Genomic DNA, 15,155 nt, shown 5'->3' with positions numbered 1-15,155 from the left:
CAGAGGGGATAGGGGTGTGGGGGTGAGATCTGCCAAGACATTGGAGGTCATCAGGAAGTAGGCAGATGACTTCCTACAAGGCGAGGCAAACATAAGGGGGTCTTCATTCAGCTTTAAAGGGGCTTGGATAGGAGGAAGGTGAGTGGGGGCAAAGAGTTCCTGTTTCATCCTCTCAGGCATCTGATGTTCTTGAGTACTTAGACTATGCAAGGTACTAAAATCATTTGTCCAACTGTCTACCAGGTTGATGTGCTGGAGTCTCAGTTCTCACAGCTGCTTCATCAAATCAATTCTACCCGAGACTTTGAAAGCATCCGATTGGCTCACGACCACTTCCTGAGCAATTTGCTGGCCCAGTCCTTTATCTTGTTGAAACCTGTAAGTAGGGCTGGTTGGTTTCCTCAGACTGCTTCTAGCCTGACTGTTCCCTTAGGCACTTGCCAGGATATGGAACTATCATTTAGCAACTTTTCAGTCTCTATCTTTAAACATTTTTAACAACTTATAAAGCAAAACTAAGAGGGAATACTAAAAAGGAACTTAAATGTCTTTGAATTTCTGAAATACTATATCACAGGATGTGGCGGGCAGCTACAGATGAAAGAATATATGCTTAACCCTCAGAAGGAAGGATTTAAAGAAATTTTTAAAAACCTTTCTGACACCACAGAAAGACTAATGAAAAGCATGTAGAATTTACTTTCTTAGAAATCTTGTGGATCAGGATCGACCAGTTTGGAAGTTGTTTTCACAGACAACTAGAGCAGTGTCTCCCTGTGTGTGTGTGTGTGTGTGTACATATGTACGTACATATATTGTGTATCTCCCTCAGGGAAGTTATTCTCAGCCTTGGACCCACGTGGGAATCATCTGGGAGCTTTAAAGTAATCTAGGACCCAGAACACTTAAATTAGTAGAACCCAGGCACCAATCTTTGAAAGCTCACAAGCTGATTCCAGTTCAAGGATGAAAAAGCAGGAAGATGAAAATGACCCCTTATAGATTCTAATAGAACAGTTATGCTTTATCTTTGACGGGAGCTACTTGTTATTCCTCATTTGTGCCACACTCTTTTGTTCTGGTATTTGGGGCTGCTGTTATTTTTAAGGGAGAGTGAGTTCTGTAGATGCCACTCCAAAGGGTTCTGTGAATTGAAAACAACCAAGAACCATTGTCACAGGTAGACTGTCCTTGTACAGTATGAGTGCATCCTTGGGGAAAGCAGAATATCAGAGCAGGTGATCGTCATTAAATATTTATTGAGTGCTTACTGTATGCAAGGCACTGGGGATACAAAGAGGTATAAGTCATGGCTCTGCCCTTAAGGAGCTCACAATCTAGTTGGAGAAACAGGACTTACATACATCACAGATCAGTAACAACACAGATGGCCTGAACAAACGCCAAGTAAACAGTACAGGTAATATAGAGGAGAGGGAAGCAAGGGGTCGCTAAAGGCTGTGGTGGGGAAGGGAGCGCGCCGTTAGGAGTAGGACTCAAGCTGGTATTGAGGAGAGTATCCCAGGCACAGGGAACAACACTGAAAGCAAAGCTCAAGGTGGGAGCACACTCGGTGGGTCCCAGAGACAACGACTAGTTTAATGTGGCTTGAGTGGAGTTTTCGTGCAGGGTGACTAAGAATGACAGTGTCTTTGCCTGGAAGGGAAGAGTGTTTTACACATGTTGCATTTTGAGGGGCTGGCAGGACTTGCATTGTCTCTCCTGAGGTCAGATGTAGAGAATGGGAATAGGTTGGCTCTTATTTTCCCAAATCTTTAATTTCACAGGTGTATCTTCCTTCTTCTCCTAACGTAACTGTGTTTCCTGGCTAGGTGTTTCACTGCCTGAATGAAATCTTAGATCTCTGCCACAGCTTTTGCTCGCTGGTCAGTCAGAACCTGGGCCCACTGGATGAACGTGGGGCCGCCCAGCTGAGCATCCTGGTGAAGGTAAGTCAGCCTGGCCACTGGAAGTAAGCAGCCCTGTCCAAAGGACAGAGGTGGCTTTGTGGATGGGAAATCGTGATCTTTTCCTCTGAGTCAGTTAAAACATTTCCCCAATACATACACACAGAAATAATAAGATACAAAGATAAAAAATGTTGGTATCAGTTTTTAAAGCAGATAATTACGTGCTGCCTGAGCGTTCAAATATAGTTCAGCCCTGAATAGTTTATTCAGCCCACCAGATATGCACTGGCTTTGTTCTTACTTTCTAACATCCAACCTCCTTACTTCCTTGAACTAACCCTCTGTTTCACTGAGATTATAATTATCCGCCTGTAACGAAAACACAGGCTCTCCCCAACCCCAGTACACAGCAGAATATATTAATTTGAAGCTGGCTGCTAAATTCCTACTGAGTATGAGAGTACTTTCATAGGAAGTCATGCATTCTATGGACTCGGTATGAAGAAGTCATTTTAGGAGCTAATAGAAATGGGAATGGGGAAGGCCAGTTGGTACTGTGGAATTTTCAGCAAGACTTCCAAGGAATCTCCCCTGCCCCCTCAGTCCACATGGATAGCTGGTAAGTCTAAGAGGAATGACAGCTTGAGTCCTTCTCTCTGCAGGGTTTTAGCCGCCAGTCTTCACTCTTATTCAAGATTCTCTCCAGTGTTCGCAATCATCAGATCAACTCGGATTTGGCTCAACTACTGTTACGACTAGATTATAACAAATATTACACCCAGGCTGGTGGCACCCTGGGCAGGTAGGAACAACCACCTTTGGGGCACTCAGTGGACTGTGTGTGTGTGGCTTTGTAACGAGTTGTAGAATTCCAGAGCTGGAAGGAGACTTTAGCCATCATCTAGTCCAAATACCCTCCTTTTATAAACAAGGAAAGTAAGGCTCAGCAAGAGAAAGAGCTGTGTCTGATCATCAGTGAAGATTATCTTGCAGTCAAAGTCGTCATCAGAGTAAAGAACCAACACTCCTGGCGCTGAGGCAGGGCGTCAGTCCCTAGCGTGATGCGAACCGGCCAGGCAGCCTTAGCGTCCCCCACCCCAGCCTCCCTGCCCCCCAGCTTTTTGCCTCTGAAAGGAGGGGACTGCTCCTTTTAACTCCAAACTTTTTAAAAATCTAATAGTGAGACTCAGTGGTAGATGTCTTCTCTCAGAGGTCTGTCCCATACAAAAAAGCAATTTATTATTCTGCTTTCTCTCTCTGAAATGTCAAGCAGATTTCTCCTAAGTGATTTTATTAGCAAGAAGAGTTTTAAGATGAGATTATCTAGATCACAGGTTGCCCTGATTCGTATTTCTTGGAAGAAAGTCTTGGGAAAGCATGATATTTTGATGCAACTCTTTTTTTTCTTTTGTAGTTTTGGGATGTGAGAATTTCTGGTCCACAAACTAAGTCAGTCAATCCCCTGCGTTGTAACAGAAGATTCAAAACAAACATCCCATTCTCTGGCCAGACACTGTATGTCTGCAGCTACTGGAAAAGCTCTACCTTTTCTCCTAGAAGCAGTCATTGGACATCCATGGATACAAATCCTACCCCCTGCCCATGTGGAAGGGGCACCTACCCCATCTTAGGGGCGTTCTTAACCCATCCACCAAGGAGGACTTGTGGCGTCAGCCCTCCCTCTGCTGACCATGCAGGATCTGTTACATTGAGAACATTTGTCGGATATGTTCATTTACTGAGCACCTATGTGCCTAGGTACTGTTCAAACTGGGGGACAGAGCAGTAAGCTATACAGATCAGAACGTTAAGTGGCTCATGTGAAAAAGGAATTACATTTATTAATAAGTCAAATTCTGGATGTTACCACTGAGCAAGAAAGGCACCAGGTAAGACAGGCTTCCCCACACCCCACAGACCTCCTTTCCTCTTTCAGAAATTAAAACTGAGCATCTCCTATCCTTAAGGATCTTCAAAACTGTGAATCTGAAGAATTTTACCAGTAACTTCCAATTATTTCAGATTGGTAAGAGGGTAATAATTCTGGCTATTGACAATGTATTCAAAGTATTTTTTAACAAAGAAAAAAGGTCCTTAAGAAAAAAAATTGTTAGATTTTGAATACTGAAAGATGCAGATCTAATTATCCCATCTTAGAAGGACCACAGGAGTAATCTGGCCCAACCATCACTGATAACCATCAATCCTCCTATCAGTGTGAACCAAAATATTCATTGAATAACCCCCTCCAAACTGAAAAAGAATGCAGCATTCTTGCCTCAGTGTGTAGCCACTCAATCTGGTCCTCATCTCTACATCTTCCACCACATACTATACACCCTTATTCCCTGTAATTGCCAGCTAAAGATGACCCCTTCCACTGCTTCCTCTGGAGCAGAGGTTAGCAAACTATGGCCACCCACCTGTTTTTGTAAATAAAGTTTTATTGGGACACAGTCACACTCATTTGCTTACCTATTGTCTACAGTTGCTTTCATGCTGTCGTAGCAAAGATGAGTCGTTGTGGCACACCAAATGGCCCACAAAGCCTAAAATATTTACTATCTGGCAGAAAAAAAAAGATATTTAAGCCCACTTTAGAGAATGAGAGGACATCAACAGGGATGATGCTAGGAGTACAGAAGGAACAGCTTCCAGCAACTGGGACAGTAACCGTAATAAAATTTTGGACCTCTGGCTAGAGCTTCTAACAAACATTTCCAAGTGTTATCACTGTTTCTTATGTTTATCCTTGTAGCAAGTCGTCAAGTTTATAGTCACCACCCATTCACAACAATTGGTCCTTTTCCCTTTTGGCTCTGAGAGTACAGTACCCACAAGGTCAGCTGTTAGTGAGCTCAACTCTAAAGAGAGATTTTTTTTTTCATTGCCAGAAAACTAAGAGCTGTGCCCAATTCCACTCAACTTCTGCCACAACTATAAATCTGGGCCTGTTGTAAAATCCGGTTTTTGAAAGTGCTGAATTTTAGACAGCCCAGGTTAATCTTTTGACAGACAATGATACCACAGAAAACTTAATAAAAAATTCACTCCTTGTTATTTTCCTTGGCTAGCTGTCCTTCTACAGTGAACAAGCCCATTGAAAACTGCAGAGAAGGTACTATGTTTGTCTTGCTATTTGTTGAGATTAAGCTCAAAGAAATGGATGAAGAAATCCCAGTTACTACAACCAGAGATTCAACATTTATTTTATCATAAAAGTCCAGCAAATAAAAGTATATACAAGATCCATGCAAGGAATCCGGTTACACACAAGACACATTTAAAACCTGGTTAAAACACAGTCTCCACAACACCAGGGAATAAAACCGGTAAGACCGAGTATCCTTAGTGAGAAACATAATCGTGTTTATATTTTGGATGCTGCTTGAATCCAATTCTCTGCCCAACAATGAGGCACTGGATCACCCACTCTTGTGACACCACAGGCAGCTGCAATGCTTCAGCACACTTCAGCACCGAGGCTGGGCACGAGGGGTCCGTCACCACCACATCAAATACCCCTAAAGCAATATCTGCAGGAAGCAGGGGAAGGTGAGTGAGGAAAGGAGACTCAATTTTAGCCCTCCAGTAAAAAGACAGATGAGCCTTCTCACCAGTATATCCCGCTCTGCCCAAACTAAAGCCCTTCATGTCAAACACAGTGCCACTGATCACAACCAAAAGTGAAAAGTCATAATCACTATATGCTGGCCTTGAGTTTAGCAGGTATACCGATGGACACCAGGAGAAGCATAAGCAGCCCGGTGCGTCACTCATGTTGGTTCACCTCTTGAAGGTGGTACTTTTCTTCTCTTAGAAACACAGGTAAGGTCAGCCTATCAGGACTGAGACTTAGACCACAAGGCCTAAGTGCTACGGGTCATGGACATCCTTGGAGCAATAACAACACACACACACTTTCCAGGTACCTTTGTTATGGGCACTTGAATGGTGCTGCTTCACAGAGGCTGCCCCCCCAGTCATGAGGATCTCAGACCAGAGCTCCAGGAAGTTCTGCTGTTGGTCTGATACCAAGAGTACCTTCAGATTCTGGAAAGGGTTTTCACGGGGTTGCCTACGAAGGAGTCAGAGAAACAGCATGACAGATAATATCCAACGACAGCCTTTCTGCAAAGGGACGCAGGTACAGCTGACTGCTTTCAATAGCCCTGCGTTAGGGTATCACCCCCCGCTTCCCTCTTTCTCTGAATGATGTGTATTTTCTGGGACCCTGACCTTCTCATCTACCCCTTCTGATTTCCGTGTTTATCCTGAGGCCAAGTATAAGCCAAATCATGCTCCTGAGCCTGTATTTTTAGACGTGTTGCTTAAAACAAGTTGAGAATATTGAATCTACATGAAAATCTCACACATTTTCAAAAGGTCCCTGACCAATATACTCTAGGATAATAAACTAGATGAACTTCTAAAATAATCTCCAACCCACTCAAATTCTGTAATTTATCCTATGATCATTCTAGTTTCTAAAAATATTTACTCTCCTAGATTCTCCCCCTCTGGAAGCTTGCCGTCTTCCTGTCTGCCGTTCTAGATGGGCTCTCAGCTACTCACCAATCCAGAATTCTTTGCTCCTCGAGGCTGTACCCAGCTGGCAGCAGATAATTGCGGTAATTCTGGAGCTGGTTGGCATGGCAACTATCATGGACCCAGACATGAGACACACAAGGAATCCCACTGGCAAGGCACAGAAAGTACTTCCGGGTTCGACAATGCTGATCCGCAATTAGGAGACACTGGTAGGCTGTATTACACTGGAAGAAAAAGAATGGCACCCGTGGGTCTAGTGACTTCTAGGGAAAGCCCCTGAATAGCAGCCTTAATGAGTCATAGGGAACAGATCTGAACACTTCCGTATACTATCCAAAACGTGACTGAGTCTGTCCTTCTGCCCAAGGCCTCTTCTCTCACTAAAAACCCCAAGTAGCTTCCCTAGATAATCTCCCTGCCTCACCTGCAGCTTTCTGGGGGCCTAAATCTGCAAGAGACAACCAAACCCCAAGTATTTAACCAACACTGTAATAGGGATTGCTATTAAACACCAATTTTAATCTGCTTTTGTCCCAGCAACAGAACCACAGCTATTAAGTAACCCAAGGTTCTAACTTCTCTTCCTTGTACACAGTAAAAATTCTGTTTCATGCAACAATGTTTTGGCAGTTTCCCAGTTCCTGAAACCTCTAGCGACTGTATCCATCGTCCCTGGCCCCTATCAGCCTTCTTCTCGGTACAGCAAGTGGACTCTTCTCATCGCTGCCCCTTTGGGAATCTACACAAAGAAGCTCCTCACCTGGGCTTCATTGAAGTCTTCGAGAATATAGCCAGCTCCTGCTCGAAGCTGGGATTCTGTGTATTGCTTGTTGAAAGGAGGAATTTCTAAAAATTCTATTAAAGAGACATAACCAAGGTGAGAGTTACTACCAGCTGGTTCTTTATTTGCTACTTTACGCCTGCTTCTTACTGCCCCCTTTTCTACTCCCCAGCTGTCTCCACAGCATTGTGTCCCAAAGACACAGGTGAAGGGCTTCCCCATGGGTCAGAAAGAGATCTGTCCTGAGGCCTATAAAATGCTGCCAAAAGAAGGGAAAGAGGAGGGATGGGGGAAGATGAGAAATGGAGGCAGGTCCTACATCGGAAAACATCAAAAGTTTCTACACTAAGAATGAGTCATGGGACTGTGCACAGGGACGGACATGCACCCACTTCCCACAGTGCTGTACTCCAACTTGAGTAACCCTTACCATCAGGAAGTTCCTCCTTATGTCTACCCTAAATCTCTCCTTGTGCAAACTAAGCCTATTTCCTCTAATTCTGCCTTCTGTGGAGATGAAGAATGAAGCACTTTTTATAATAAAGCCTTCAAATTTGCCCTTCATCAGCAGCATTTTACCCCCTTATACACTAAATCTTTGATAAACCAAAATGCTCAAAGAAAACAGTTTTTAAAATTTAACTAATTAAAGTGAAGGTTAGCCAGAAAATCCTGATTCAACCTTTTATTGAAAACTATAAAAACTATAAAACTTCAAGACCTTTGATGGTCTTGAAGTACCTCAGGACACTGAACATCAATGACTGCTCTATAGTCTTGAGGGTGAAGTAGAAGTTATGAGAGATGAGGCTGAAGCTGTAACAACCCTAGGCAATTAGAAATTGCTTCTTTTGACCAATATCTAATTTGAGCTTGTTTTCTCGTCATCTGCTCCTCTCATAAAAATAACACATTAAAAAATATATTTTATTTAATTAGGAAATTGGAGAAATTAAGCTCTAATGAACTTATCACCAATAAAAAACCCAACCAAATGTATAAAAGTTCAGTGCCAGGACCACTCCCTTCCCCCTCATACCCGTAGTAAAACCTGCTGGAGCAGACCCCCTGAGGAGGCTGCCCAGCCCCCTGCTCTCTGGTGCCCTCCCTGCTGCTGGAGCTGCTCAGGCAGTGTTGAAGCCCCAAACTCAGGCCTCTGTTTAGGTCTGACTGGCCAGCTTATTCACTTTTATTGCTCTTTTCTTGAAAATGAAAACTCAAAACCAAACTGGAAACTCTAAAGGGTTATAAGAAACTCAGAATACAGCAAGACTATTTCTCAGTTTTGCCGTGGCATCCTCGACCCATATCAATATATCATGCCGCAATTTTCAGTACCAGCACTCTACTGCTGAGTCACCGCCAAGGCCCCGCACAGCTCTTTATTTGTCTCAAGACTTCTATTTTATGTCTAACTTAATCCAGGACCATTTCTAGTCCCAACCTGTTTAGATTTTAATCCCCATCTATATTTCCTGCATTTGTGTAATCAAATATTACCCTGTCTAGGCAGTCCCTTTCTCTAATTTTTCTCAGTTAGTTTGGATTTAATTTTCTTTTGACTTCATGAGTGGCCCTGTCAACCAGAGGCTAAAATGAACAGGTTTTTAATTCCATCATCTAAATCAAGGATGAAGGTACTAAAACCTAACTCTGGAGTCCATCCCTGTGGCTGATGGGTCCCTGATGGTGTGCCACCTAATGAGACTAGGTGCCATATTCTTAACTCGTTACTAAATATGTCTCACAAGACTGATTCAAATATTTTACTGAGCTCCTGATATAAATAAAAGAGATTCCCATTTATCTCGAAGATATACCACATAGTTTCTTAAAAACTAATTCTGTGGAGGACCGTTCTAATACAAACGTCTCGGGCTTCTTGAGATAGAGGAAACTTTAAACATTCTCGTATACCAAAAATATCAAAGGATTTTGGTACTGTTGGGGCAATGTCTAAGGATGAAGGAGCAACATAAAGCAGACATATTCACCATAACCACACTTTCTATAAGAAACATGGAGATCCCTCTAAAAAACTGTCCAAATTCCTCCTCATTTAGACAAAACCTACCTCCCCTCACACATGGTTACAAGAATGGGATTAAAAACATTTGATATATCTGCAAAGGGGAATGGAGGGAATTCTCAGGTTTATTAAATCTCACACAGGCTCACAGATTTTGAAGGAATTTGACAGTCTGCATCTCATACCAAAGCCAGCTTTCTTAGGCATGCTGTACCGATCAACAAATAAAACATCTATAGAGCTGCTTTGTGAAGTCCTGGTCTAGGAAAGGGCTAGGAGTGTGTTGAAGAATAAAGACTAGAGTCCATCAATATTGTGAAAGCAAAACCAGACCACGAACACTGTTTTGACACCATGACACACCTCTTCACAGAAACCTCAAGGGACTCCCAATCCCTTATGATCAAAAGTCAAACTATATTCCTGGCTAGGAAACTCCTCACACACCTCATTTCCCACTGTACCTATCTGAATTCTGTCTGACAAACTAGGCCTGATCCACACTTAATCTTGAAACCCCCCCACCCTACACCTGCTCCCACACCCTAAAGCCTCAATACTCACGACTGTTTGTGCACCTTCCAGATGGTATAAACCTCAACTGCAACTCCCTGACCACCCTTCCCACGTCCCTGAACGGATCTCCACATAGCTGTAGCTGATGAGATATAGCTTTGGTTAATTAAGAAAATCAGGGGCTTCCCTGGTGGTGCAGTGGTTAAGAATCCGCCTACCAATGCAGGGGACACGGGTTCGAGCCCTGGTCCGGGAAGATTCCCACATGTCACGGAGCAACTGAGCCCGTGCAACCACAACTACTGAGCCTGCGCTCTAGAGCCCGCGTGCCACAACTACTGAGCCCACGTGCCACAACTACTGAAGCCCGTGCACCTAGAGCCCCTGCTCCGCAACAAGAGAAGCCGCCGCAGTGAGAAGCCTGTGCACCACAGAGAGTGGCCACCCTCTCCCCAACTTGAGAAAAGCCCGCGCGCAGCAATGAAGACCCAACACAGCCAAAAATAAAATAAATAATAAAATAAATATATTTAAAAGAAAAAATAGAAAATCATCCACATACCTGAAGCGCCAACCATCACAGATCTGCAGTTGGTGCTATTTTCTGAAAACGATGTTCCCTGATTCGATTCCCTCTTGCAAGACTCAGCATTAGTCAGAACTCTAACTTGTAGAACATCATTCCGTTTAGACTGTGAGACTTTGCAGACACATTTGGGTACCGCACTGCTGTCAGTCACTTATATTACAATGTATATTTGTACCTGCCCAGTTTTCTCTCCTAGATCACACACTCTTTAGACAGTTCAAATAATTTCTACCTCTCCCCATTGCAGTCTACTCAAACCCTAAGTAACAGACAACATAGAAATGTGTAGGTTTAGTTTAAGGTTGAAACACAAGAGTTGAAAAGGCCTAGAGGCTCTTTCTCTGAAATCACCCTGGGACACTGGGTACCTCACATTCCCAGTCTTACACACAGACCTCAAGAGAATGAACTTCACTCTAGCCCCTAGAACACAAAAGGGAAGGATGGCAGGGCATTCAGAAACCTGACTGACATGGATGATTGATTGTAGTAGGTAAAGTGAACGTTGGGTTCTAAGTCCCAAGTCTACCATTATCGTGGATAAAAAGCAATTATTTGACCTCTCCAAGCTTGTTTCTGCGTCTATAAAATGGGTAACATCTATCTCCCATCTGCCTCACAGGATTGTTTTGAGGAACTGATCACTAAAAGGAATTCTGTGAGAAGAGTCTATAAACCAAGAAGCAGGGTTAAATTAATTTTCCCTGACCGTGATTCCAGTTGCCATTTGCCCTTCCTCCTCTACAGATGGTTCAATAAAGTGAATGGAAAGGAAGGAAGTACATGTGTTAGAGCCCCCAGGGCTTCTTAGGGCCTTACCCTCCTCTTCCTCGCTGCTTCCTGTAGGACCATCTGGCAATTTGGAGCGGCTAGCCAACTTGTCACTTGTTGTGGCCATGGTGAGGAGAAAGGCATAGCCCAGAAACAAGGTCTTGTTGAGGGGCAGAGGCCCTCTCTGCTCTTCCAGGGCAGAGGGTTCACCCATGTTGTCTCCACTCTCACAGGGGCTCACAAACTCTCCTGCCCCCACTGCACCTGGAAGGACAGAGGCACAGAGTACAGACCATTCCTAGGCACGATGGGATGCGCAGGCAGTGTCCTGATGAACTTTTTTGAGCTATAAACCAAAGACCAATCCTATGGCCAACAACCTAGGAACAAGTTTGCAGTGTAGAGAAGCTCTATGTATTTAAACAGTCATGACAATGTATACGTTATTTTCATAAGTGAAAATCAACTAGTATTGTTTTTATACAGCCAAACCAAATACTTCTGAGGTCATCTGCAGAAAAGGTGATTCTAATACAAAGATAAAGTACAAGTGAAAAATGTTTGGAAATCTTCAGCCCACTTTCTCTGCCCAGTGCCCTGATTTCCCCAGGATATGTGATATTTTGAAGCAGCCTTTGAAAAAGTGGGTTCACCAAGAAATGTCCCCAGCAGATACTCCCACCCTATCCCTGACGCTCACCAGAACAGTGCACAGAACTTTGTAATAAAGTGTTTCTACATGTTGATGGAACAATATCAAAACAGCCTGCTTCAACTGCCCCAGTTTCCAACACCTGGGAGTAGGTAAGTGTATCAGCCAGTCCAGAACACCCATGCTCGGAGTGCCCCAATAAATCCTCGAGAAGAAAACAAATACCTGACTTGGAGAAGCTGAATCGTAGGCTCATTAGGAGGCTAAGATGACAGACAGGTCATGCCTCCCTAAAATAAAACCAGCAGCAAGAGAACAGTCTGATATAGCATGTATAAGCCTGGACTTCAAAGTCAGACTGCCTGAGTCTGAATTCTGGATTACCGTGTCACCTTGGGAAAGTTAGCCAACTTTTCTGTGCCTCAGATTCTTCAACTAGAAAATGAGTTCTAGCACCTATACCTCATAGGGATTATATGAGGTACTATGTATGACGCACGTAATTCCATGCCTCACATACCCTGTAACACAGCAGAGGCGTTAGATAGATATGGAGATGACACAACTCAAATACACAGGAAACAAAAGCAGCTCTGGTGCCAGGACGATGTAACAACCAATGAACTTCCTCAGTTTGCGAGACTCAGAAAGCGCCCTTGGGGCAGACTCTGAGGACTTTACCTCTGTGTCTCCAGAAGCCACAGTGGCTGGGCCTGGGTCACCGTACAGACCCAGTAAACAATAAATGGATTGAACTCCTCTATTAATATGACTTGAGGGGCTAGAAAGGGGTTATTTGGGGGTAGGTAGGGAGAGGGGAGATACAAGCCAAGGTACCGGCTTTCAATAGGACATCTGGGAAAGCCAAAGGGCCCTGAGCACAAGGGAGACGGGAGCAAAGCTTCTGGAGGGAGATGGTGCCAGAAAAAGCAAGAGGTCTAAGAAACATTGCACCTAGTTTGAATCTGCTCAAAATGCATTACATTTCCTCTCCCTCCTAGAACCAACACAGGGGTCAGTGGATGTTGCCAATCAAGACCTGGCTTCCTATCTACCCGACTGGACTCTGCTGGGAGATGGAGGCTTGTGCAGGACTCCAGCTGTGTAACCGGGACGGAGGAGCCATTGCGTGTATCAGGCTCCGTCTCTCCAGCAGCTGACCCTGCATTTGCTGTGATCTGAGGGAGAATGAGGCAAAAGGGAGCACTCACCAGGTTTCACAGTGGCAGATTTCCGGCCTCGCTTGGCAGGGGACCGTTCCTCCTCAGAAGTGGTAAGTTTTCTTTTGCCTGAGGGAACTCCGGTGGAGGCACGAGGGCTTTCTGTGATCTTTCGGGTAGGGGTTGTACTGCTGCTGCTGGAGGCAGTGGGGGTGGCGGGGGAGCTGATGTTACTTCGCCGCTTCCGTTTCCCTTCCACCAAATTGTCTATGGGAGGATAAGCCGAAGGTGAGTCAACTCCCATGGTTTGAGGCCCTGAACACCAAGAAGCTGGGCACAGCCTGATTCAGAGACTGCCACACTCTTTCCCCCACCTCCCATGGGGGCAGGAAGCCTCTTTTAAGGCCACCATATTTTCTGTTTCAGTCTCTGCCATGACTAAAATGTGCTGGGTCCGTTATAGAACTGGGGAGGCAAAAAAAAATCTGAGGACTTACTATTTGGTCTTGGCGAGAAAACAGAGCTATGCAGTGGCTCCAAAAAGACTGGCTCATTACCATCTCATAAACGACAAAGGAATGATAAGATTCAGGGAAGCATTACTGATTGCTCTAAAAGCCACTCCTCCTACCACAAGCAGGCCAGGGTCCAGAGGCAGTTAGTTGTTCAGGAAGCAGAGGTCTTACCTAAGCTGATATCTGCTGCCTTGGTGAGGGGCGTCACTGCCTCATATGGGCCTAGGCCGTACTGCTCTCTCAGTCTGTTTCCTTGCTCCAAGGACAAGATGACAGCCATTCGCTTATACCACTTCCTTTGGCCTTCTTTTTCAATGCTGTAGTACAACTCTCCAGACTCCTTCCTATGCCCTTTCACCACTCCTGGGTAGGAAAAACATAAAAGCAGCTTGCTGTTTAGGCTGCTCAGCATGCACTCAGAGCAGGCCTGAGTCAGGGAATTAGAGGAGGTACAACAGAGGACTGCAGTTAGGGCTGAACAGAACCCTGGCTGTCAATCCCAGACACCGCACCACTTAGGGTACATGTAGACACCACCCAGGAACTGGAACGTGAAGCTTCTCAGCAGAAGGAGCCCTTTAGTTATAAAATAAAGCTTCCTAAAGCCAGCCTTTGTGGGTCGTTAGCGGTTCAAATGGTTCTTGAAGTGAAACGGCATGTGGTTTGTTAAACAGTCCCATTACAACTTTATAAACCTTTCCTTCTTGGTTTCTTTGGAGGCTGGGTGATAATTCTTGAGTTAAGTTGTAGATGAAAGATGACATCATTCAAAGAGAGAGAGCATGTCTCTGTGTAGCAAAATCAAAATAGAGATATAGAGCAGAGAAAGGAAAAAAATAAATCCTGCCTCTCCTCCCTGATCTTCCCTCCTTATTATCTACTTTTCTGCTCTTGTTCTGATTCAGAACCTCAAGATAAGGTCTCTAGATTAGAAGGAACACGATGTGGGGTATAAAAGGAAACTGGGCTAGAATTCAGGAGACCTGAGCCTAGGCCTAATTCTGCTACCACCAAGCTGTGTGATCTTGGGCAAGACCCATTTCCAATCCTATGAAAAAGATACATATATAAATATAAACATAAATGCAACACACATATGATATAAAAACAGGGCACTGATGTGAATACTTTCTCATTCCTATGAACAGAAGGGTTCATTTGTTCTCTCCCATTAGCCTGTGCTTAAATGAAGGGCTAAAAGAAACCCAGAGCATGCATCAAGGGAAAAAAAAAGAGGAGAAAGCAGGCCTTGGTTCTCTCCCTTACCTATGCCACAGAATCACTCTCTTTCCCCTTGCTTGTTCATCTCCTGGCTTAAATCTCTAAATCAAAAAGACCCCTCAAGAGCACAAAGAAGCCCAAGGCCAACAATACACTTCACACTAATGACAAGCTACTAGAACTAGAAGCTGTCTAGTGTTAACATTAGCAGACAGCCTCAATAAATGGGACACAGAATCCCCTCCCCTGTATGCCACAGTTCACTCAGGATAGAGAACTGCCTCTCTCTTAAGAGGGCCTAACATGGACCTCCAAGAGAGGCTTTACACTGGAAAGAGGAACAAATGCATTTGATACAAACTATGTAAGTCACAGGTCATAAAAGATCTCAATCCATGTGCTACTAACTGATGCTACATGGAGCTAAGTGTTATCCAGAACTAGAAGGTGAAGTGGCCCA

The 15,155-nt window shown here is 44.2% G+C and overlaps 2 protein-coding genes across 5 annotated transcripts in view; one reads left to right on the top strand and one right to left on the bottom strand.

The window, feature by feature from the left end:
- Positions 1–5,129, top strand: part of TUBGCP4 (tubulin gamma complex component 4) — a gene marked incomplete at its 3' end in the record, with an annotated part of 58,343 nt that extends 53,214 nt beyond the window's left edge. Inside the window, exons 15-18 of the mRNA XM_079699126.1 lie at positions 244–378; positions 1,833–1,949; positions 2,573–2,712; positions 4,985–5,129. Coding sequence (XP_079555252.1) covers positions 244–378; positions 1,833–1,949; positions 2,573–2,712; positions 4,985–5,129 — 537 coding nt within the window. The remainder of the gene's footprint in view (positions 1–243; positions 379–1,832; positions 1,950–2,572; positions 2,713–4,984) is intronic.
- TP53BP1 (tumor protein p53 binding protein 1) overlaps positions 5,109–15,155 on the bottom strand; it is a 73,847-nt gene continuing 63,800 nt past the window's right edge. For 3 of the 4 annotated variants that reach the window (XM_079700465.1, XM_079700468.1, XM_079700466.1), the window contains 7 exons: positions 13,646–13,837; positions 13,011–13,226; positions 11,196–11,411; positions 7,222–7,316; positions 6,486–6,685; positions 5,843–5,988; positions 5,109–5,446 (listed from right to left, as the gene is read on the bottom strand). In XM_079700465.1, the coding sequence (XP_079556591.1) occupies positions 5,259–5,446; positions 5,843–5,988; positions 6,486–6,685; positions 7,222–7,316; positions 11,196–11,411; positions 13,011–13,226; positions 13,646–13,837 (1,253 nt within the window). In that variant the 3' untranslated portion in view covers positions 5,109–5,258. The remainder of the gene's footprint in view (positions 5,447–5,842; positions 5,989–6,485; positions 6,686–7,221; positions 7,317–11,195; positions 11,412–13,010; positions 13,227–13,645; positions 13,838–15,155) is intronic. The other variant, XM_079700467.1, reaches the window with a different exon arrangement.

This window comes from Hyperoodon ampullatus, assembly GCF_949752795.1.
Source record: "Hyperoodon ampullatus genome assembly, chromosome: 3".
Lineage (NCBI taxonomy): Eukaryota > Metazoa > Chordata > Mammalia > Artiodactyla > Ziphiidae > Hyperoodon > Hyperoodon ampullatus.
The sequence above is the reverse complement of the archived record's forward strand: the minus strand, read 5'-3'. Positions and strand labels throughout refer to the sequence as shown.